General features: G+C 45.9%; 1 protein-coding gene across 1 annotated transcript in view; it reads left to right on the top strand.

The window, feature by feature from the left end:
* Positions 1 to 7,146, top strand: part of LOC124552678 — a 164,708-nt gene extending 157,562 nt beyond the window's left edge. Inside the window, exon 8 of the mRNA XM_047127000.1 lies at positions 6,854 to 7,146. Within this exon, the coding sequence (XP_046982956.1) occupies positions 6,854 to 7,001 (148 nt within the window). The 3' untranslated portion in view covers positions 7,002 to 7,146. The remainder of the gene's footprint in view (positions 1 to 6,853) is intronic.
* Positions 7,147 to 23,025: the final 15,879 nt, after the last annotated feature.

Raw genomic sequence — 23,025 nt, forward strand, 5'->3', positions numbered from 1 at the left:
GATTGGCCATGGTGAGTTGATGTTAGTCAAGATCACCTTTAAGGCAGCAAAGACATCATTATCAGCACCTCACTGAGTTCGAACAAGATCGTGTAATAGGGCTACGAGGAGATGGATGTTCCTTCTCGGTGGCATCAGTGGTCACGAGAATGTACGGTCGCAATAAGACTGGACTCCGGATGGCCACGTGGAACTACAGAGGGGGAAGACCATTGTGTTCGGCATATGGCCCTGGCTGCATCTGCATCTGCTGCAAGAATTTGAGCAGCAGTTGGCATCACACACAGACGCCCTGTAGCACACATTTCACTGATCCCAAACCACCACCATTTGAAACTTCAGTGGTGTCAAGCGAGAGCTCATTGGACGCCAGGCTGGAGGTCTATCCTGTTTTCTGATGAAAGCTGTTTCTTCCTCGATGCCAGTGATGGCTGTGTGTCGGTTAGAAGGATACCAGTCGAGGGCCTGCAAGCAATCTGTCTGCTTGCGTGACACACTGGACCTACGCCAGGAGTTACGACGTGAAGTGCAGTTTTCTATGACAGCAGGAATACTCTCGTGGTCATCCCACACACCCCGACTGAATTTCTACATCAATCCTCCGATTCGACCTATTGCGGGGTGTATACCACCCGGGACAATCGGGAGATCTGAGAAAAACCTGGGAATTTTTTCATCCAGGAGAAAAGCGGGAGAAACCTGGGAATTTTTTCATTGTTTTAGTTTTCAGTTAAATTTTTGTGATTCTGACTGGTAAGAACCAACACTCCACAAAGGATATTATTGTATCCTGCTTCTGCAGAATAATACCTGAGCAATAAACGAGAGAAAAGAATACAGAAATAAAAATTAAGTCACAAAGGAAATGCAACAACAAAACACAGTACTCGTACAAGCGTCTGCCAACAACAGCCAAGGGTGTCAAAGGCTTTAGGAAGACTATGCAATGCTTCCTAACAACAAACTGCCTCCGATGACAGCTGTTTACATCAGATTCGTTTGAGCAGTTGCAGGTGGGCTCTTGAGCATGCACAGTTGTGTCGCGTATGATTAGTACCTTCTCCTGCTTCTGGCTACAGATGTATGGCTGGGCGCCACTATCTAATATCGTAGATCCGGGGCTGATGCTCAGAGCAGTCTGAGTTGTAGTGGGGAGGTGGCTAGTCTCCATGTGACATGTGTTTACGTTTAGTGATTTTGCTGTTTCTTCATTTATTGCTGTCACATTAAATGAAAACAAAACTGACTTCTGTGACTGGGAGTTATCAAGTGAATTAAAATACGTTCGCATAATTACGGAAGCCTAATATATGTTATTAGTTTCAGGTTTTATTTGCGCCTTTCTTGAAACAAAGTGTTTAATTTCACACTGCTGACTACTTTCAACCCCCCCTCCCAACTGAGTTTCATTTCCTAAAGTGCCTGGAAATTCTACACCGGTGTATAAAACCATAAACATTCAAAGAATTGATTAGTTTTACAGTTCCGAGGAAAACTATACTGTCACTTCACACAGAAAAAGTGTATTTTCACCCAGGAGAAAGTGTATTTTCAACAGGGAAATCCGGGAATTTTTTCCTTGTCCATGTATACACCCTGTATTTGCTGCCATTTGTGAACAGCTCTCCAGGGGGTTTTTTCCAACACGTTAATGCTCATCCACATACCACTGTTGTAATCAGACATGCTCCACAGTGTGCCAAGATATTGCCTTGGTGTGCTCAAACACCATTTCTGTCTCCAATCGAGCAGATACGGGACATAATCGAACGACAGTTTGTGTCAGACAGAAACAGCATTAACTGTTACTGCACTGACTGAGCAAGAGCAATAGACATGGAACTCCATCACACAAATTGACATGCGGCACTTGTACAACACAGTGCATGTGTGTTTGCATTCAACAGTCTAGTGGTTTCACTGGGTATTGATGCACCAACATTTCATATTTGCAATGACTTATTGCCCTTGCATTAACCTGTGATCTTGCAGTGTTAATCACTTAAGTATGTTACCTAGACAAATATAGTCCCAAAATTTTATCACTCAACACTATTTTTTGATGTTGCAATTTTTTTTTCGTCACTGTAGAAGACTACCAATGTGTTAAATGTTAACGTTTTAAGGACTTGATTGGTTAATTTTACAAGACTTGGTCATAAATATCTATAAAATATTTTCTATTGTAGAATATATGTATGGGTGAGATTAAGATATGTGAACACAAAATAAGCAGTCTCGCATATGCGGATGACTTAGTTGTGATGGCAGATTCGATTGAAAGTTTGCAAAGTAATATTTCAGAGCTAGATCAGAAATGTAAGGATTATGGTATGATGATTAACGAAAGTAATGTCAGTGGGAAAGGGATATAAATGGATTGAGTGCCAAATAGGAGGATCAAAATTAGAACAGGTGGATGGCTTTCAAGTTCTTAGGATGCATATTCTCACAGGATGGCAACATAGTGAAAGAACTGGAAGCGAGGTGTAGCAAAGCTAATGCAGTGAGCGCTCAGCTACGATCTCTTCTCTTCTGCAAGAAGGCAGTCAGTACCAAGACTAAGTTATCTGTGCACCGTTCAATCTTTCAACCAACTTTGTTGTATGGGAGCGAAAGCTGGGTGGATTCAGGTTACCTTATCAATAAGGTTGAGGTTATGGATATGAAAGTAGCTAGGATGATTGCAGGTACTAGTAGATGGGAACAATGGCAGGAGGGTGTCCACAATGAGAAAATCAAAGAAAAACTGAGAATGAACTCTATAGATGTAGCAGTCAGGGCGAACAGGCTTAGATGATGGGGTCACATTACACACATGGGAGAAGCAAGGTTACCCAAGAGACTCATGGGTTCAGCAGTAGAGGGTAGGAGTAGTCGGGGTAGACCAAGCAGAAGGTACCTGGATTCGGTTAAGAATGATTTTGAAGTAATAGGGTTAACATCAGAAGAGGCACCAATTTAGCACTGAATAGGGGACCATGGAGGAATTTTATAAGGGGGACTGTGCTCCAGACTGAACGCTGCCTTTTGTATTAAATCCCGACGCAATTTCTGTGTTTAATCGTCAATGTCAAGGTCCAAGGGATACAGTAAAGCTGCAGTGGTGCATCAGAATCTAATACTGGTCTCCCAGGAAACGCTAATAGCAATGGAAAATCCAGGATGGAATGTAACAATATTACGAACAGGACATTTGTTAATCACCATTTAGCAGAGATGCTGAGTCGCAGATAGGCCCATCAGAAAGACTCTCACAAATAATGTTTTCAGTCAGTAAGGCCTTCATCTACAATATACGCACATGCATGCACAAACAGACCACACATGCCCTAATGCAGTCTCGGGCAACTGAAACCGCACTGCGAGCAGCACCAGTGCGTGATGGGAATGGTGATTGTGTGGAGATGAGGAGGAAGCTGGGGTGGGGAGGGGAGGGATGGTATGGTAGAGGTGGCGGACAGTGAAGTACTGCAGGTTAGATGGTGGGCAGGGGAGGGGAGAAGTGGAGGGGGAGTGGGAGGGGGAGGGGGTGAAAGAAGTAGAGGGAAAGGAGAGAAGTAAGCAGACTGGGTGTGATGGTGGAATGACGGCTGTGTAGTGTTGGAAAGGGAACAGGGAAGGGGCTGGATGGGTGAGGACAATGAGTAATGACGGTTGAGGCCAGGAACATTACAGGAATGTAGGATGTATTGCAGGGAAAGTTCCCACCTGCGCAATTCAGAAAAGCTGGTGTTGGTGGGAAGGATGAAGGATGTCATGTTTGGCAGCGTGTTCAGCAACAGGCTGGTCCACTTGTACCTCAGCCACAGTTTGTCGGTGGCCATTCGTGCAGACAGCTTGTTGGTTGTCATGCCTATATAGAATGCAGCACAGTGGTTGCAGGGCCATGCGAGGGAGCTACGCGGTCTAAGGCACTTGTCACAGTCTGCGCGGCTCCTCTGTTGGAGCTTCGAGTCCTCCCTTGGGCATGGTTTTGTGTGTGTTGTCCTTAGTTGTAAGTTTAAGTTAGATTAAGTAGTGCATAAGGTTAGGGACCGATAACCTCAGTGGTCCCATAAGACTTTACCACGAATTTCCACCACAATGGTTGCAGCTTAGCTTGTAGATCACATGCTGGCCACTGTGGCCGAGCAGTTCTAGGTGCTACAGTCTGGAACTGTGCTGCTGCTACGATCGCAGGTTCGAATCCTGCCTCAGGCATGTATGTGTCTGGTGTCCTTAGGTTAGCTAGGTTTAAGTAGTTCTAAGTCTAGGGGACTGATGACCTCAGATATTAAGTCCCATAGTGCTTAGAGCTATTTGAGCCATTTTTTAAATCAATTCTTTTTTGATTTCTTCACATTTTTATGGAGCTATTTTGTCTTAGCTTCCCTGCATATCCTATTTATCTCAATCCTCAGCAACTTGTGTTCCTGAGTCTCCCGAAACATTTTTGTACTTCCTTCTTTCATTGAACAATTAAAGTATTTCTTCTGTGTCCCATGGTTTCTTTGCAGTTACCTTCTTTGTACCTATGTTTTACTTCCCAACTTCTGTTATCACCATTTTCAGAGATGTCCATTCCCCTTCAACTGTACTGCTTACTGAGCCATTCCTTATTGCTGTATAGCCTTAGAGAACTTCAAGCATATCTCGTCATTCCTTAGTACTTCTGTATCCCACTTCTTTGCTTATTGATTCTTCCTGACTAATGTTTTAAACTTCAGCCTACTCTCCATCACTATTATGTTGTGATCTGAGTCTATATCTGCTCCTGGGTACGCCTTACAATCCAGTATCCGATTTCGGAATCTCTGTCTGACCATGATGTAATCTAACGGAAAACTTCCCATATCATCCAGCCTTTGCCAAGTATACCTCCTCCTCTTTTGATTCTTGAACAGAGTATTCACTATTACTAGGTGAAGTTTATTACAGAACTCAATTAATCTTTATCCTGTCTCATTCCTTGTCCAAAGCCCATACATTTCTGTAACCTTTTCTTCTACTCCTTCCCCTAAAAATGCATTCCAGTCCCCCATGACAATTAGATTTTTATCTCCCTTTACGTACTGTATTACCAATTAAATAGCCACATACACTTTCTCTATCTCTTCAGCTTCAGCTTGTGACATCGGCATGTGTACCTGAACTATCGTTTGCAGTATTGGTTTCCTGTCGACTCTGATAAGAATAACCCTATCACTGAACTGTTCACAGTAACACTTTCTTCCTATTCATAACGAATCCTACTCCTGTTTGCTGCTGTTGATATTACCCTGTACTCATCTGACCAGAACTCCTTGTCTTCTTTCCACTTCACTTCACTAACCCCTACTATATCTAGATTGAGCCTCTACATTTCCGTTTCAGTTTTCTAGTTTCCCTACCACATTCAAGCTTCTGACATTCCACACCCCAACTCGTAGAACATTATCCTTACATTGATTGTTCAATATTTTTCTTGTGGTAACCTCCCCCTTGGCAGTCTCCTCCCAGAGATCCAAATGGGGGACTATTCTGGAATCTTTTGCCTATGGAGAGAACGTCATGGCACTTCAGTTACAGGCCACAGGTCCTGTGGATACACATTACGTGTCTTTAATGCAGTGGTTTCCATTGCCTTCTGCATCCTCATGCCGTTGATCTTTGTTGACTCTTCTGCCTTCAAGGGCAATTTCCCACCCCAAGGACAAGAGTGCCCTGAACCTCTGTCCGCTCCTCTGCCCTCTTTGACAAGGCCGTTGGCAGAATGGGGTGATTCCTTATGCCGGAAGTCTTCAGACCCCAATGCTGATTATTAACACCAACAATACCTCCACTTCGACAACTGCCACCCATTCCGTACCAAAAAGTCCCATCTGTACAGCCTAGCCACCCGTGGTCGTCGCATCTGCAGTGACAAGCTGCTCGGTATATATCAACAGTCTCACTGCAGCCTTCACAGACCGTAATTATCCTCCCAAACCTTGTATACACACACACACACACACACACACACACACACACACACACACACACATTTTTCAGCATTAATTATGTTGTGCACACGCATTCCATTTAATGGAATGTTTTGCTCCTATGATTGTATACTTTCTGACTTATCATTTTTCAGCATTAATTATGTTGTGCACACGCACGAGCATGTGCAACATAATTAATGCTGAAAAATGATAAGTCAGAAAGTATACGATCATAGGAGCAAAACATTCCATTAAATGTAAACAACCCATTTGCGAGACAAGTGTGAATGTTTATTTAGGAGCCACCACTGACGTCATTTATTGTGATGTTTTACTGGTGCACACAAAAAGCAGCCTCTAATGTGATGTATGTGACTGCTAACAGAACAAGAGGATTAAGTAACCCTTTTCATATACCTCCTTCTGTTAGTGACAAACTAAAATGGCTTGGCAGCAGTGATATGCTTGTTCAAGTGTGTGCCTAATCAGTATCAAAAGAAGCATGAACCAAAATATAAGGAAACAATTGCTACATCACAACCACAGAGTTAAAGGGATTGTATTGTCACAACAAAGGGAGTTGTGAGGTATTACATCTTCCAGTTACACTGATCAGCTGATGTTCTTATTTGGTATGTCAAACTAAGCATTTATGCAGAACTCTATCGGCTGTGTATGCTTCTGAAGTTCAGACCTGTTCAATGTAAAGTTTATTGTTGATGAGAATTTACTTCCCTCGATTCCAAATAAACCGATAAATTTCCTCGGTATCCCATTTACATCACAGCAGTGAGGATTTCAGTGTATCTGGTGTGTGGCATTATAAGAAATCGGATTATAAGAAACAGTGCATGATGAATTGCAGAAATACAAGTGTCAGTGTGACATCCTTTTTTCTCCATCCACAGGGAACTACGTGTGACATATGAGAGTGAAAATGATTTCACTGAGCTGCAATGTAAAATGCCGAATCTCAAGATCTCCAACACTGCCTGGCTGACAGAGGATGATTTCCCAAAAGACGAAGATGCAGATTACTGTCACCGTGACGGATGATTTATAATCCTTGTTCACAATTTGGTTGCATTACCTGTAATTATGCCCGTGAAGTCTCTGTGTCCTCCTCCTGTTGTTCTCTGACTATTAATGGACATAACAAACATTCGTTAAATAAACAGCAGAACATTGCAGCAACTGGGTATTCAATCTCTTCATATTTATTAAAACCCAATGTTTCCTCTTTTTGATTAGTTTTGTAATATCAAGGAGCTTCAATATTCAATTGAGACCTGTAAGCAGCACCAAATAACAAAATAACAAAGAGTTCACTTCTTTACACCGAAGTGCCAAGTAGTGGGTTCCCCCCGGCTGACACCTAACATATAGTGAATGTACATTTTAACTAAATGAATCACACACCTAGTTAAAATTTGTCTTACATAGCTCTGACCGTTTAAGGCTAGACCATTTAAGGCTTTTGTGCAATACCTCTTTATAGACAAAAGGCTTTTGTGCAATACCTCTTTAAAGACACACGAAATACACCTATCAAAAAATAATAAAATACCAGACTCTTCCAGATTTTTTTTATATTAATATAAAAAACAGGAAAATAGAAAGAGCCAAAGATGGACTAGTCGGCTAAGCAAGCTTGTAGCCCCCCCAGGGGGTCCACAACTCTTTTGTGGACACGTGCGTAGCGAGCACGGGACCCCGAGCTAATGTGGCCCTCCTTCCTTTTCCGGGCTGCATACCTTCCCTTCCCTTTCCGCATCCCTCCCCGTCCCCCATCTTCGCCCCCCCCCCCCCCCCCCCCGTCACCTCTGTCTCTTTCCTTCCTTTCTCCCCCTCTGGGAGTATGGTTTGTGCCTACGTCCGGAGACGGACGCTCGAAACTGTTCCAAATTCCTTGCTCTTACACTTGCCAGTCCTCGTCCTTCCTCTGTCCTTCTCTTTTCCTTCCCTCTTCTCCTTGCCCTTTTCTCCGCTACGGCGTTTGAGACACCCTCTTCTTTCCTTTCCCTTTCTCTTCTTTCCTCCCTGTGCGTGTCTGAAGGCCGACCCACGCACTTCCATGCGTAGCCGGTGACGGGGTAACGCGTAATTCCCCGCCCCGGGTAGACAGGTAGGACACGTATGTACCCCCTGGTAATGGCCAGGCCCAGGGAGGGGTGATTACCCGAGCTGATACCTTCCGAAAGTGCCGATTGGTCCCTCCGTCCGTTTGTCGGGAGGTGTGACCTGAGGTGTGAACAATCACCTAAGGCGGGTGTGCCCTCGGCGAGGGCCCCCACAAGGGAGGAGCGCGCCATCGGAGACGCCGGTAATCATGGGGGATTCTTCCGCAATGGTTTCCTCACCTTCCACTATGTCTGCTCACAAACGTAAGTTCACTGAGTCTCAGCCACAGACTGTTCTTCCATCGTTGCCACAGTTCCTTGTTGTTTCTCGGTCTGACGAAGGTCACGACTTTTCCACGGTCAACCCTTTCATTATACAGAAAGGTGTCGACGCAATTGCGGGTCCTGTAAAGTCTTGTTCCAGATTACGGAACGGCACCCTGTTGTTAGAAACACACAGTGCCCTCCAGGCTCAAAAATTGCTGCGTACTTCTCTGCTCCACACCTTCCCTGTCCGGGTGGAACCGCACCGTACCTTAAATTCCTCGCGTGGAGTCGTTTATACGCGCTCCCTCGATGGATTGTCTGACGAAGAAATTCAGCATTACCTGTCTGACCAGGGCGTCACAGCTGTTCATCGGGTTATGAAAAGGGTTGATTCGAACATCATTCCAACCCGCACTGTCTTCTTGACTTTTGACAAAGTTCAACTCCCATCAAAAATCAAAGCAGGGTATGAGATAATTTCCGTTCGCCCTTATGTCCCAAACCCTACGCGTTGCTATCGATGTCAGCGGTTTAATCACACCAGCCAGTCCTGTTCCAATCCGGCCAAATGTGTTACGTGTGGCAGGGATGCCCATGAGGGTGCTTGTCCACCTCCATCCCCTCGCTGCATCAACTGTATGGGTGACCACGCTGCTTCCTCTCGAGATTGCCCTGTTTTTAAGGACGAAAAGCTGATCCAGGAAATAAGAGTGAAGGAAAAGGTGTCGACCTTTGCTGCTCGAAAGTTACTCGCCAGTCGACAGCCCACCGTGCCTCAGAAAGGTAAATACAGCGCTGTCCTTGCTTCTCCTCGACCAACAAAGGAGGCGGCCACGCAGACTTGCGACTTCACCTTTAGTACCACGGTCGTCAGATCGGCCAGCGCAAAGATCGCCCGTTCAACCTCACCCCTTTCGCCTGCCCACTCTATGGCTCACCCTTCATCGGGTTCTGTTAAATCTCGAGCCCAAAAGTCAGACGCCAAGTCTTCGAAAAAAGAGCATTCTCGTGAAGAGTTTTTACGTACCGCAACTTCACAACCATCGGTTCCTCCTTCATCTAAACATCATACTTCTAAGAAGGCTACGAAGAAACACAGTTCCTCTCCTTCTCCGCCAAGGCGTGTCCCATCTACAGCACCACCTGGCGGAAATCGCCCTCGGCCATCTTCTGTGTCGCCGAGGCGCACTGCTGGTGGCCGGTCAACTGGCCGATCGTTGGTGGCAGGAGCTGCTCCTGACCAACCTATGGATCAGGATCTTCTGCCTTCGACTGAATGCCATTCCATGCTGTCGGTCGCAAGCTCTGAGCAGTCGTTGAGTTGACAGCACCCTTGGTCACGTTCCTCCATTTTCTGTTCACCCTATGTCCATTATCCACTGGAATATCCGCGGCATTCGCGCCAATCGAGAGGAATTGTCGATCCTTTTACGATCCTACTCGCCGGTCATCTTCTGTCTTCAGGAAACAAAGCTGCGTCCCCATGACCGCTTTGTTCTCCCTCATTTTCAGTCCGTCCGATATGACCTCCCCTCTGTTGAAGGCACTCCAGCCCATGGAGGACTCATGATTCTGCTCCATGATACTCCCCATTATCACCCAATCCCCTTAAACACTTCCTTCCAAGCTGTCGCCGTCCGTCTTTCCCTTTCTGGATACACGTTCTCTCTTTGTACGGTATACATTCCATCGTCTACACCAATGGCACGAGCTGATCTCCTTCATCTTCTTGATCAGCTTCCACCCCCCTATTTGCTGGTTGGGGACTTCAATGCCCACCACCCACTTTGGGGATCTCCACATCCTTGTCCACGTGGCTCACTATTGCTAGACGTCTTCCACCAAGCGGATCTAGTCTGCCTCAACACTGGGGTCCCCACATTTTTGTCTGCCTCCACGGCAAATTTATCTCATTTGGACCTTGCGGTCGGTACTGTTCCGCTAGCTCGGCGCTTCGAATGGTTCGCCCTTGATGATACACACTCGAGTGATCACTTTCCATGTGTTCTTCGACTGCAGCCTCAACTGCCATATATGCGCTCGCGTCGCTGGAAGTTTGCCCAAGCCGATTGGACACTTTTTTCGTCTCTAGCGACATTCGATGACCGTCGCTTTCCCAGCGTCGACGATGAGGTCACACATTTTACCGACGTTATTCTCACAGCTGCGGAACGTTCAATACCACGCACCTCCGAATTGCCCCGGCGCCCTCCAGTTCCTTGGTGGAACGAGGCATGCCGTGACGCAATACGTGAGCGGCGACGTGCTCTTCGCATTTTCCGTCACCATCCAACTTTGGCCAACTGTATCCGATATAAGCAGCTCCGTGCGCGATGCCGTCGCGTCATCCGCGATAGCAAGAAGGCAAGCTGGAAATACTTTATTAGCTCATTTAACACCTTCACTCCCTCCTCGGAAGTTTGGAGTCGGCTTCGACGGTTCTCAGGCGCGCCTAGTTTCTCCCCGGTCTCTGGGCTCACTGTCGCGCATGATACCTTAGTGGACCCCGTCGCAATTTCTAACTCATTGGGTCAGCACTTTGCTGAGATTTCGAGCTCTTCAAATTACCCGCCAGCGTTTCTCCCGAAGAAACGTGCAGCGGAAGTGCGACATCTTGCTTTCTCCTCTCACAATCGCGAAAGCTACAATACTGTTTTCTCCATGCGCGAACTCCAACATGCACTCTCTTCTTCTCGCTCCTCCGCCCCAGGACCGGATGGTATCCATGTCCAAATGTTGCTGCATTTATCAACCCATAGCCTGCGTTACCTCCTTCGCCTTTATAATCGAATTTGGACCGACAGTACCTTTCCCAGGCGATGGCGGGAAGCTATTGTCGTTCCCGTTCCGAAACCTGGAAAGGACAAACATCTCCCCTCTAGCTATCGCCCCATTTCTCTCACGAGTAGTGTCTGTAAGGTTTTGGAGCGTATGGTGAATTACCGTTTAGCTTGGTGGCTGGAGTCCCGCAGTCTTTTAACACCAGCCCAATGCGGATTCCGAAAGCATCGTTCTGCCGTTGACCATCTTGTTGCTCTCTCCACTTATATCATGAACAATTTTCTCCGGAAACGCCAAACGGTAGCAATATTTTTTGATCTGGAGAGAGCATACGATACCTGTTGGAGGACAGGCATTCTCCGCACACTGTTCTCTTGGGGCTTTCGAGGCCGGCTGCCCCTTTTTCTTCGCGAATTTATGGCAGAGCGCACATTTAGGGTGCGGGTGAACACTACTCTCTCCCGTACTTTCTCCCAAGAAAACGGGGTACCCCAGGGCTCCGTGCTGAGTGTTGTACTGTTTGCCATCGCCATTAATCCAATTATGGATTGTCTCCTTCCTGATGTCTCGGGCTCCCTCTTTGTGGACGATTTTGCGATCTACTACAGCTCTCAACGGACCGGCCTTCTTGAAAGACGTCTTCAAGGATGTCTCGATCGCCTCCACTCGTGGAGCATCGAAACCGGCTTCCGTTTCTCACCCAGTAAGACCGTTTGTGTAAATTTTTGGCGACGTAAGGAGTTTATTCCGCCCTCCTTACATCTAGGTCCTGTCAACCTTCCATTTTCCGACGTCGCTAAATTCTTGGGTCTTATGTTTGACAGAAAACTGTGCTGGTCCTCCCACGTTTCCTATCTTTCGGCTCGCTGTCTGCGTTCGCTTAACGCCCTCCGTGTCCTGGATGGTACCTCTTGGGGAGCGGACCGAGTGGTCCTTCTCCGCCTCTATCGCGCCTTAGTGCGCTCGAAATTGGATTATGGAAGCATAGTCTACTCCTCTGCTCGGCCGTCTATTCTTCGGCGTCTCGACTCTATCCACCACCGTGGATTACGTTTAGTATGTGGAGCTTTTTACACCAGCCCTGTAGAAAGCCTTTATGCTGAGACTGCTGAACCTCCGCTGTCCAATCGGCGGGCAGTCCTTCTGAGTCGTTATGCTAGCCATCTGTCTTCCATGCCTGCTAATCCAGCGCATGACCTTTTTTTCGACGCCTCCTTTGATGTCGGGTATGCAGGCCGCTCCTCCTCCCTACTACCCCCGGGAGTCCGCTTCCGTCAACTGCTCCATTCTCTTTCCTTCCGCTTTCCTAAAACCTTCTTGACAACTTGGGGTACAGCACCGCCTTGGCTCCGTCCCCGGATCAACTTGCTCAGAGACCTATGTCAATTTCCCAAGGATGGTACCCCTACACTTGTTTACCGTCGGGCATTTGCTGCTCTATGTGCACAAATGACGGATGCCACATTTATTTACACCGATGGCTCGAAAACATCGTTAGGTGTAGGGAGTGCCTATATTGTTGGCGACACCCCAAATAACTTTCGGCTTCCCGACCAGTGTTCGGTTTATACTGCGGAGCTTTACGCTGTTCTCCAGGCTGTCCACTACATCCGCCGCCATCAGCGGATACAGTACGTAATCTGCTCAGATTCTCTCAGCTCTCTCCTAAGTCTCCAAGCTCTTTACCCTGTGCACCCTCTGGTCCACCGGATTCAGGACTGTCTGCGCTTGCTCCACCTGGGGGGCGTCTCAGTGGCGTTCCTCTGGCTCCCGGGACACGCTGGTATCTGTGGAAATGAGGCGGCCGATATAGCGGCCAAGGCTGCAGTCTCTCTTCCTCGGCCAGCTATTCAGTCTCTTCCGTTTACCGATCAACGGAGCGTTTTATGCCGCCAAGCTGCTCATTTATGGCATGCGCATTGGTCAACACTTCCCCACAATAAATTGCGGGAAGTGAAAGCCCTTCCTTGCGCTTGGACCTCTTCCTCCCGAACGCGACGTCGGGAGGAGGTAATTTTAGCTCGACTCCGGATAGGGCACTGTCTTTTTAGTCATCGACATCTTTTAAGCGGTGATCCTCCCCCACTCTGTCCCCACTGCTCTCAGCTGTGGACGGTCAGACACCTTTTAATTGAATGCCCCTATTTTAATCCGTTACGCTCCCGTCTACAGCTATCGCCTGATCTATCGTCGATTTTAGCAGATGACACGCGCTCAGCTGACCGCGTTCTACAGTTTATTAGTGACAGTGAAATGACGTCAGTCATTTGAAGCTTTTTTTTGGGGGACAACCAACCCCTTTCTATAGTGGATTTTTAAGCATTCCTTCTGCCTTTAGTTACTCAAATTTTATGATTTTGTTCCCATTGCTGCTGATTTTAAATTTCGTTTTTTTCCTGTTTTCTATGTCACGGGCTGGGCGCTAATGACCATAGAAGTTTTGCGCCCTAAAACCACACACAAAAAAAAAAAAAAAAAAGCAAGCTTGTGTACTTAATTGCTGTATAATTAGAAAATGGAAAAATTATCAGTACTACATTATGAGAGAGCATTTCACTATGAAAGAGAATTCCCAAAGTTTGCTAGTAACTTTCCAAAAGCTCAAGCTTTTTACTTGGAATGACCGTCTGCTTAGGTGGATGGTAACGTGCCCACCTTCCATGCAAGCAGGCCCAGGTTTGATTCCCAACCGGGTTGGAGATTATCTCTGCTCAGGGACTTGGCATTGTGTTGTCGTCATCATCATTTCATTCTCATCACTCGCGCGCAAGTCACCCAATGTGGCATCGACTGAAATAAGACTTGCACTTGGGGGTTGAACTTCCCCGGATGGGGGCTCGTGGCCAGCGATGCCATATGCTTTTTTTAAAATCGGAATAATTGATAGACTAAATAATTATTTTAATGAAAGTATGTATTTTTGGAAGTAGGAAAATGGGGATTACAAAACTATTTTACTGAATTTTGGAAATATACAATTTATATTTGGAGCCTTCTAGAACATGAAAATTTTCATCTGAATGACTTTTTAAATATAAAGTTATCGTGATATTAAAACATTTATTAAGAGAAAAGGGAGTGATTGCTTACACATAAACTATACCATTCTAGAAACTAACAAAATTTCATGTTCCCAAGACTTGAGTGTACATTAAAACTGAATTTTTTTGTTAAACACAATATTTCCAGCGAACTGATTGTTGTGTAACTGTAAAAACTGTCACTAATTAAGTTTTATGAAATACTGCTTGAATAATAAATAGATAATTTTGTGTAACTATTTTATATGTACTATGAACAAAAATAGAGAGAGATTAGAAAAGGAAAAGCGTAATGTTGATATCAAGAACATTATAACAAGAAGTTGATGTTTCTTCTATTACAGTTTGCTAAAGATAACTTCGGACCTACTTTGTGGATGAAGTATCTGATAATTGAATGAAAGGCAGGAAATGGTTTTAGCTAAGTGTGGTGGCAAAATGATGTCCTTTCACGGTTCTCTTCAGCCTGCGGAATGGAAAGAAGTCTCGGAGGGGACCTCATTTGATGAATATACTGGCTGAGTCAATGTAACTGGTTTGTGTTTTGCCGAAAAATCATGAACAAGCATTGAGGTGTGAGCAGGAGTGTTATCGTGATATAATTTCCACGAGTGGTTTTGCCACAGTTCAGATCGTTTTCTTCAGAATGCTTCACGCAAACAGCTCGTAACGTCCAGAAGTGTTCCTTATTGACCTTACGACCATAAGGCGTGAACCTGTGATGTACTACCCCATCGTAATTGAAGAAAACAGTGAGAAGAACCTTCTAATGTGATCGAACTTGTTGAAATTTTTTTCGGTCTCGGCTCTTCAGGTAGTTTCCGTCAGGATTAGTGGGCCGTGGTTTTGACATCATATCTTATACCCATGTTTTGTCAGCTGTTATAACCTTCTTTAGAAGTTCCAGATTATTGCCGACTTCATTCAACAATTCCTGAGTGATATCTACGTGACATCGTTTTTAGTCAGAATGTAATAATTTCAGAACAAATTTTGCTGCTATGTGTTTGAGGCCCAAAATGTATGAAAAGTTGCTCAGAATGAGCCAAATGATATGCCAACATCACCATCAGCCTCTCTGATGGTGATTTGGTTATTTTTCCAGAACAGTTTTCTTTACTGCTTGCACATTTCCATTAGTAATTGATGTGCTATGGCATTGAGTGTGGTCCTTGCCTTAAATGTCTCCTCACCCCTCTTTGAAACGAAAGCCATAGTCAGCATTTCAAATGTGGTGCTGCACCATACTCCAAGTTTCATGCAAAATTTAATGCAAATACTTTGCTCCATCTTTTTCCAAAGTAGAAACTTGCGAAGCACTCAAAAACGTGTGTAATCTTTTTGATTGCCAACAATAAACTAAATATTCAAAATAGGTGAAAATGCAAACATACACCAGTAAAAAGTGTATCAACAAGATTTTTTTTAATTAGATGTATAATGCCTGCAAAATTAAAGAAAATCCCGTTAGTTTTTGATCAAACCTTGTATGTGCTCATTCAATTTTACATTGTTCTAGACATCTGCGTAATGCTTTTTTTTATTTTCTGGGTCAAATAGCAGCCCTCATCGGCTGACAGTCCTCTGCTGGTCATTCTGAATTTCGCTTTAGTCTTCTTGCAGTGTAACCTCTTTGTAGACAACACACTTGTGTACAAACAGACTTTCAGCATTTTTTATATTATCCACTGGATCATACACTCCTGGAAATTGAAATAAGAACACCGTGAATTCATTGTCCCAGGAAGGGGAAACTTTATTGACACATTCCTGGGGTCAGATACATCACATGATCACACTGACAGAACCACAGGCACATAGACACAGGCAACAGAGCATGCACAATGTCGGCACTAGTACAGTGTATATCCACCTTTCGCAGCAATGCAGGCTGCTATTCTCCCATGGAGACGATCGTAGAGATGCTGGATGTAGTCCTGTGGAACGGCTTGCCATGCCATTTCCACCTGGCGCCTCAGTTGGACCAGCGTTTGTGCTGGACGTGCAGACCGCGTGAGACGACGCTTCATCCAGTCCCAAACATGCTCAATGGGGGACAGATCCGGAGATCTTGCTGGCCAGGGTAGTTGACTTACACCTTCTAGAGCACGTTGGGTGGCACGGGATACATGTGGACGTGCATTGTCCTGTTGGAACAGCAAGTTCCCTTGCCGGTCTAGGAATGGTAGAACGATGGGTTCGATGACGGTTTGGATGTACCGTGCACTATTCAGTGTCCCCTCGACGATCACCAGTGGTGTACGGCCAGTGTAGGAGATCGCTCCCCACACCACGATGCCGGGTGTTGGCCATGTGTGCCTCGGTCGTATGCAGTCCTGATTGTGGCGCTCACCTGCACGGCGCCAAACACGCATACGACCATCATTGGCACCAAGGCAGAAGCGACTCTCATCGCTGAAGACGACACGTCTCCATTCGTCCCTCCATTCACGCCTGTCGCGACACCACTGGAGGCGGGCTGCACGATGTTGGGGCGTGAGCGGAAGACGGCCTAACGGTGTGCGGGACCATAGCCCAGCTTCATGGAGACGGTTGCGAATGGTCCTCGCCGATACCCCAGGAGCAACAGTGTCCCTAATTTGCTGGGAAGTGGCGGTGCGGTCCCCTACGGCACTGCGTAGGATCCTACGGTCTTGGCGTGCATCCGTGCGTCGCTGCGGTCCGGTCCCAGGTCGACGGACACGTGCACCTTCCGCCGACCACTGGCGACAACATCGATGTACTGTGGAGACCTCACGCCCCACGTGTTGAGCAATTCGGCGGTACGTCCACCCGGCCTCCCGCATGCCCACTATACGCCCACGCTCAAAGTCCGTCAACTGCACATACGGTTCACGTCCACACTGTCGCGGCATGCTACCAGTGTTAAAAGACTGCGATGGAGCTCCATATGCCACGGCAAACTGGCTGACAGTGACGGCGGCGGTGCACAAATGCTGCGCAGCTAGCGCCATTCGACGGCCAACACCGCGGTTCCTGGTGTGTCCGCTGTGCCGTGCGTGTGATCATTGCTTGTACAGCCCTCTCGCAGTGTCCGGAGCAAGTATGGTGGGTCTGACACACCGGTGTCAATGTGTTCTTTTTTCCATTTCCAGGAGTGTATATCCACTTTTTCTTCATTGCTTAGTACGATTCATTGTTTCAGTGACCTACAATAGAGTGCTACTAGTAGGTTAGCAAGTTCTCTCTCATATTGCACGTCTTACATCTGGCCCACATGCCTTTAAACTGTTTATAATGGATTATACTGTAGATGATGACAGTATGTGAATGCAGCTTGCCGCTAACTTGGTGTAATGTCTCTCACACATAAACCTGTACAGTAAAGTAAGGGCCTCCTGTTTTATCTTTAGGCTGATCCGTGATAAGACAGGTAAACAATTATACTAATGGAGGATTCTGCGTAATTTCTCTAATTTCTCTCTCTCTCTCTCTCTCTCTCTCTCTCTCTCTCTCTCTCTCTCTCTCTCTCTCTCTCTCTGTCCTTTATCTATATACAGTTTTAAATATAATATTTAATTACGTGAACTCAGCCCAATAGAATCTCTGGTGGAGCCCTTCGTCTTAATATTCAGCGGCTGGCTTGCTGTAAAAGATCTTTATATCTATTATTATTGTTAAGCGCTGCATTCAGTTGGGAAAATCGATCGTTTGAACAATTCGTTCATTTTACGACAGATTTAGAATTTCAGATGTGTCCGAAGCCTTTTTGGACGATTTTTTAAAATCTCTGTGATTCCAGGCTCTCTTCGTCACAACTGAAACTTCCCCACTAATTACAGGGCCAAGACAATCATCAATGATTCAGACAGAGAACTCATTCGTCATTCACTCTAAAATAAAAGGGTCACAAACCTTATTTCTGAGGAAAATTGTATATTCAATCCATCTCCATTACATGTTCCGTTTTCTTTTGATTCCCAGTCTTACTTAATTTGCGTTTACAATTTTTCTCTGTCTTCAAATAACCCGCTAGTGGCACAAACGTTAATAGCTCGCTTTAGCGAGAAGAAGAGCAAATATGTCTCTTTTAGCAACCCGACAATCTTCCAACAGATACTTCCGAAGCTGACCTCGTTACCCGTCTATAATAACCATGGAGAACACATATATGTCTCTCTGTTATTCCAAAGAATAAACGTACTAGAAAAATACCTTGGCGTCGACGAGCTGTTGGCGCATATATTACTAGAAAATCCGATCAGATACTTTTCAAAAGTGAATAAATGTGGATGATTTGATTGACCATTATTCATTATTGCGTGGTAGAGGGTAATTTTCTGTGGGGAGATTACATGTTGACTGGTTTTAATTGATTTTCTATTCTACAAACAGCGCTCAAAAAGTTTTGCACAGTTGGCTCTAATTTTTTTGTTTTTTAAGGAGGAGAATGAAATTTTTTGTGAACATACTTGGAGCATTTAGCTATAAGTTGGTATATAAAATTACAGTAGAGTGTCGATTATCCGAAGTAATTGGGGGACATGGGTGTTCGGAAAACTAGTTTGTTTGGATAATCGATCTGTACATGTTTATTTGCCAAAAAGAAGTACTGTACAGTAAATTTATTCATAAAAACAAGCATCTCTTTTAGTATTACAAAGTAACATACAAAGGCAACTTCATTAGGAATATATAGTAATAATCTCGTACTTGTCCCTCAGAGAGGACGACACGTTTACGTTTAAGCATTTTGTATCGTCAAGTTCACTTCTTCAGGCAGCAGCACACAAGTGGTCGTAACAGAGAACAGAAGGTGACTGTTTGCACCGTGAGAAGCTCTTCTTGGGGGGCGCGCAATCCTTCAAACTGCGCGGAGTGGCACGCCTCAACTCTAAGCTGGCGCAGCTGTTGCTGTGAACAGCTTTGATACTGCCGCTACTTCTACTGCCAGTGCCGAGCCGACAGAAGTGTGCTGATTGTTGAAACGCAGTGTCTGGCGGCTTGCCGGTCAGCAGCGCCTTGTGAAGGCCCCATTAGGAGCAATGTTCCGCCAGCGGTGGCCCAGTGCGGCGACTACTGTGGGAAACTTGGTTTGAGAGTGAGGGGGATGATGGAAGGTAGGGTGGGAGAGTAACAGGTGTGAGAGAGTACACAGTTCGGTTAAGCGGTCGTTCGGTTGACCGACGTTCAGATAATTGATGCTCTACTGTATTTTATTTATAACTAAAAACAAAGATGATGTAACTTACCAAACAAGTGTTGGTATGTTGATACACACACACACACACACACACACACACACACACACACACACACAAAATTCAAGCTTTCGCAATCCACGGTTGCTGCATCAGGAAAGAGGGAAAGATGAAAGGATGTGGGTTTTAAGGGAGAGGGTAAGGAGTCATTCCAATTCCGGGAGCGGAAAGACTTACCTTAGGGGGAAAAAAAGACAGGTATACACTTGTACACACGCACATATCCATCCGCACATATACAGACACAAGCAGACACATGTAAAGGCAAAGAGTTTAGGCAGAGATGTCAGTCGAGGTGGAAGTACAGAGGCAAAGATGTTGTTGAATGACAGGTGAGGTATGAGCAGCGGCAACTTGAATTAGTGGAGGTTGAGACCTGGTGGGTAACGGGAAGAGAGGATATATTGAAGGGCAAGTTCCCATCTCTGGAGTTCTGGTAGGTTGGTGTTAGTGGGAAGTATCCAGATAACCCAGATGGTGTAACACTGTGCCAAGATGCTGGCTGGGCACCAAGGCATGTTTAGCCACAGGGTGATCCTCATTACCAACAAACACTGTCTGCCTGTGTCCATTCATGCGAATGGACAGTTTGTTGCTGGTCATTCCCACATCGAAAGCTTCACAGTGTGGGCAGGTCAGTTGGTAAATCATGTGGGTGCTTTCACACGTGGCTCTGCCTTTGATCGTGTACACCTTCTGGGTTACAGGACTGGAGTAGGTGGTGGTGGGAGGGTGCATGGGACAGGTTTTACACCGGGGGCGGTTACAAGTGTAGGAGCCAGAGGGTAGGGAAGGTGGTTTGGGGATTTCATAGGGATGAACCAAGAGGTTATGAAGGTTAGGTGGACGGCGGAAAGACACTCTTGGTGGAGTGGGGAGGATTTAATGAAGGATGGATCTCATTTCAGGGCAGGATTTGAGGAAGTTGTATCCTTGCTGGAGAGCCACATTCAGAGTCTGATCCAGTCCCGGAAAGTATCTTGTCACAAGTGGGGCACTTTTGGGGTTCTTCTGTGGGAGGTTCTTGGTTTGAGGGGATGAGAAAGTGGCTCTGGTTATTTGCTTCTGTACCAGGTTGGGAGGGTAGCTGCGTGATGCGAAAGCTGTTTTCAGGTCTGGAGCAGATTCGTTTGCCACGAAGACCTAGGCTGTAGGGAAGGGACCATTTGATATGGAATGGGTGGCAGCTGTCATAATGGAGGTATTGTTGCTTGTTGGTGGGTTTGATGTGGACGGATGTGTGAAGCTGGCAATTGGACAGATGGAGGTCAACGTCAAGGAAAGTGGCATGGGATTTGGAGTAGGACCAGGTGAATCTGATGGAACCAAAGGAGTTGAGGTTGGAGAGGAAATTCTGGAGTTGTTCTTCACTGAGAGTCCAGATCATGAAGATGAAGATGTCATCAATAAATCTGTACCAACGTTGGGTTGGCAGGCCTGGGTAACCAAGAAGGCTTCCTCTAAGTGACCCATAAATACAGGGTGTTTCAAAAATGACTGGTATATTTGAAACGGCAATAAAAACTAAACGAGCAGCGATAGAAATACACCGTTTTTTGCATTATGCTTGGGACAACAGTACATTTTCAGGCGGACAAACTTTCGAAATTACAGTAGTTACAATTTTCAACAACAGATGGCGCTGTAAGTGATGTGAAAGATATAGAAGACAATGCAGTCTGTGGGTGCGCCATTCTGTACGTCGTCTTTCTGCTGTAAGCGTGTGCTGTTCACAACGTGCAAGTGTGCTGTAGACAACATGGTTTATTCCTTAGAACAGAGGATTTTTCTGGTGTTGGAATGCCACCGCCTAGAACACAGTGTTGTTGCAACAAGACGAAGTTTTCAACGGAGGTTTAATATAACCAAAGGACCGAAAAGCGATACAATAAAGGATCTGTTTGAAAAATTTCAACGGACTGGGAACGTGACGGATGAACGTGCTGGAAAGGTAGGGCGACCGCGTGCGGCAACCACAGAGGGCAACGCGCAGCTAGTGCAGCAGGTGATCCAACAGCGGCCTCGGGTTTCCGTTCGCCGTGTTGCAGCTGTGGTCTAAATGACGCCAACGTCCACGTATCGTCTCATACGCCTGAGTTTACACCTCTATCCATACAAAATTCAAGCACGGCAACCCCTCAGCGCCGCTATCATTGCTGCACGAGAGACATTCGCTAACGATATAGTGCGCAGGATTGATGACGGCGATATGCATGTGGGCAGCATTTGGTTTACTGACGAAGCTTATTTTTACCTGGACGGCTTCGTCAATAAACAGAACTGGCGCATATGGGGAACCGAAAAGCCCCATGTTGCAGTCCCATTGTCCCTGCATCCTCAAAAAGTACTGGTCTGGGCCGCCATTTCTTCCAAAGGAATCATTGGCCCATTTTTCAGATCCGAAACGATTACTGCATCACGCTATCTGGACATTCTTCGTGAATTTGTGGCGGTACAAACTGCCTTAGACGACACTGCGAACACCTCGTGGTTTATGCAAGATGGTGCCCGGCCACATCGCACGGCCGACGTCTTTAATTTCCTGAATGAATATTTCGATGATTGTGTGATTGCTTTGGGCTATCCGAAACATACAGGAGGCGGCGTGGATTGGCCTCCCTATTCGCCAGACATGAACCCCTGTGACTTCTTTCTGTGGGGACACTTGAAAGGCCAGGTGTACTGCCAGAATCCAGAAACAATTGAACAGCTGAAGCAGTACATCTCATCTGCATGTGAAGCCATTCCGCCAGACGCGTTGTCAAAGGTTTCGGGTAATTTCATTCAGAGACTACGCCATATTATTGCTATGCATGGTGGATATGTGGAAAATATCGTACTATAGAGTTTCCCAGACCGCAGCGCCATCTGTTGTTGAAAATTGTAACTACTGTAATTTCGAAAGTTTGTCCGCCTGAAAAGGTACTGTTGTCCCAAGCATATTGCAACAAACGGTGTATTTCTATCGCTGCTCGTTTAGTTTTTATTGCCATTTCAAATATACCGGTCATTTTTGAAACACCCTGTAGGTTGGCGTACAAGGGGGCCATTTTGGTACCCATGTATGTTCCCTTTAATTGTTGGTATGTCTGGCCTTCAAAAGTGAAGAAGTTGTGGGTCAGGATGAAGCTGGCTAAGGTAATGAGGAAAGAGGTTTTAGGTAGGGTAGCAGGTGATCGGCGTGAAAGGAAGTGCTCCATCGCAGCGAGGCCCTGGACGTGCAGAATATTTGTGTATAAGGAAGTGGCATCAATGGTTACAAGGATGGTTTCCAGCGGTAACAGATTGGGTAAGGATTCCAGGCGTTCGAGAAAGTGGTTGGTGTCATTGATGAAGGATGGGAGACTGCATGTTATGGGTTGAAGGTGTTGATCTACGTAGGCAGAGATACGTTCTGTGGGGGCTTGGTAACCAGCTACAATGGGGCGGCTGGGGTATTTGGGTTTGTGAATTTTAGGAAGTAGGTAGAAGGTAGGGGTGCGGGGTGTCGGTGGGGTGAGGAGATTGATGGAGTCAGGTGAAAGGTTTTGTAGGGGGCCTAAGGTTCTGAGGATTCCTTGAAGCTCCGCCTGGACATCAGGAAGTATTTTATTTTAGTTACAGGTGAGCCATAATGGACTGTGAAGTAGATGTCAGGTTGCGACAACGG

Source organism: Schistocerca americana, chromosome 10, assembly GCF_021461395.2.
Source record: "Schistocerca americana isolate TAMUIC-IGC-003095 chromosome 10, iqSchAmer2.1, whole genome shotgun sequence".
Classification (NCBI taxonomy): Eukaryota; Metazoa; Arthropoda; class Insecta; order Orthoptera; family Acrididae; genus Schistocerca; species Schistocerca americana.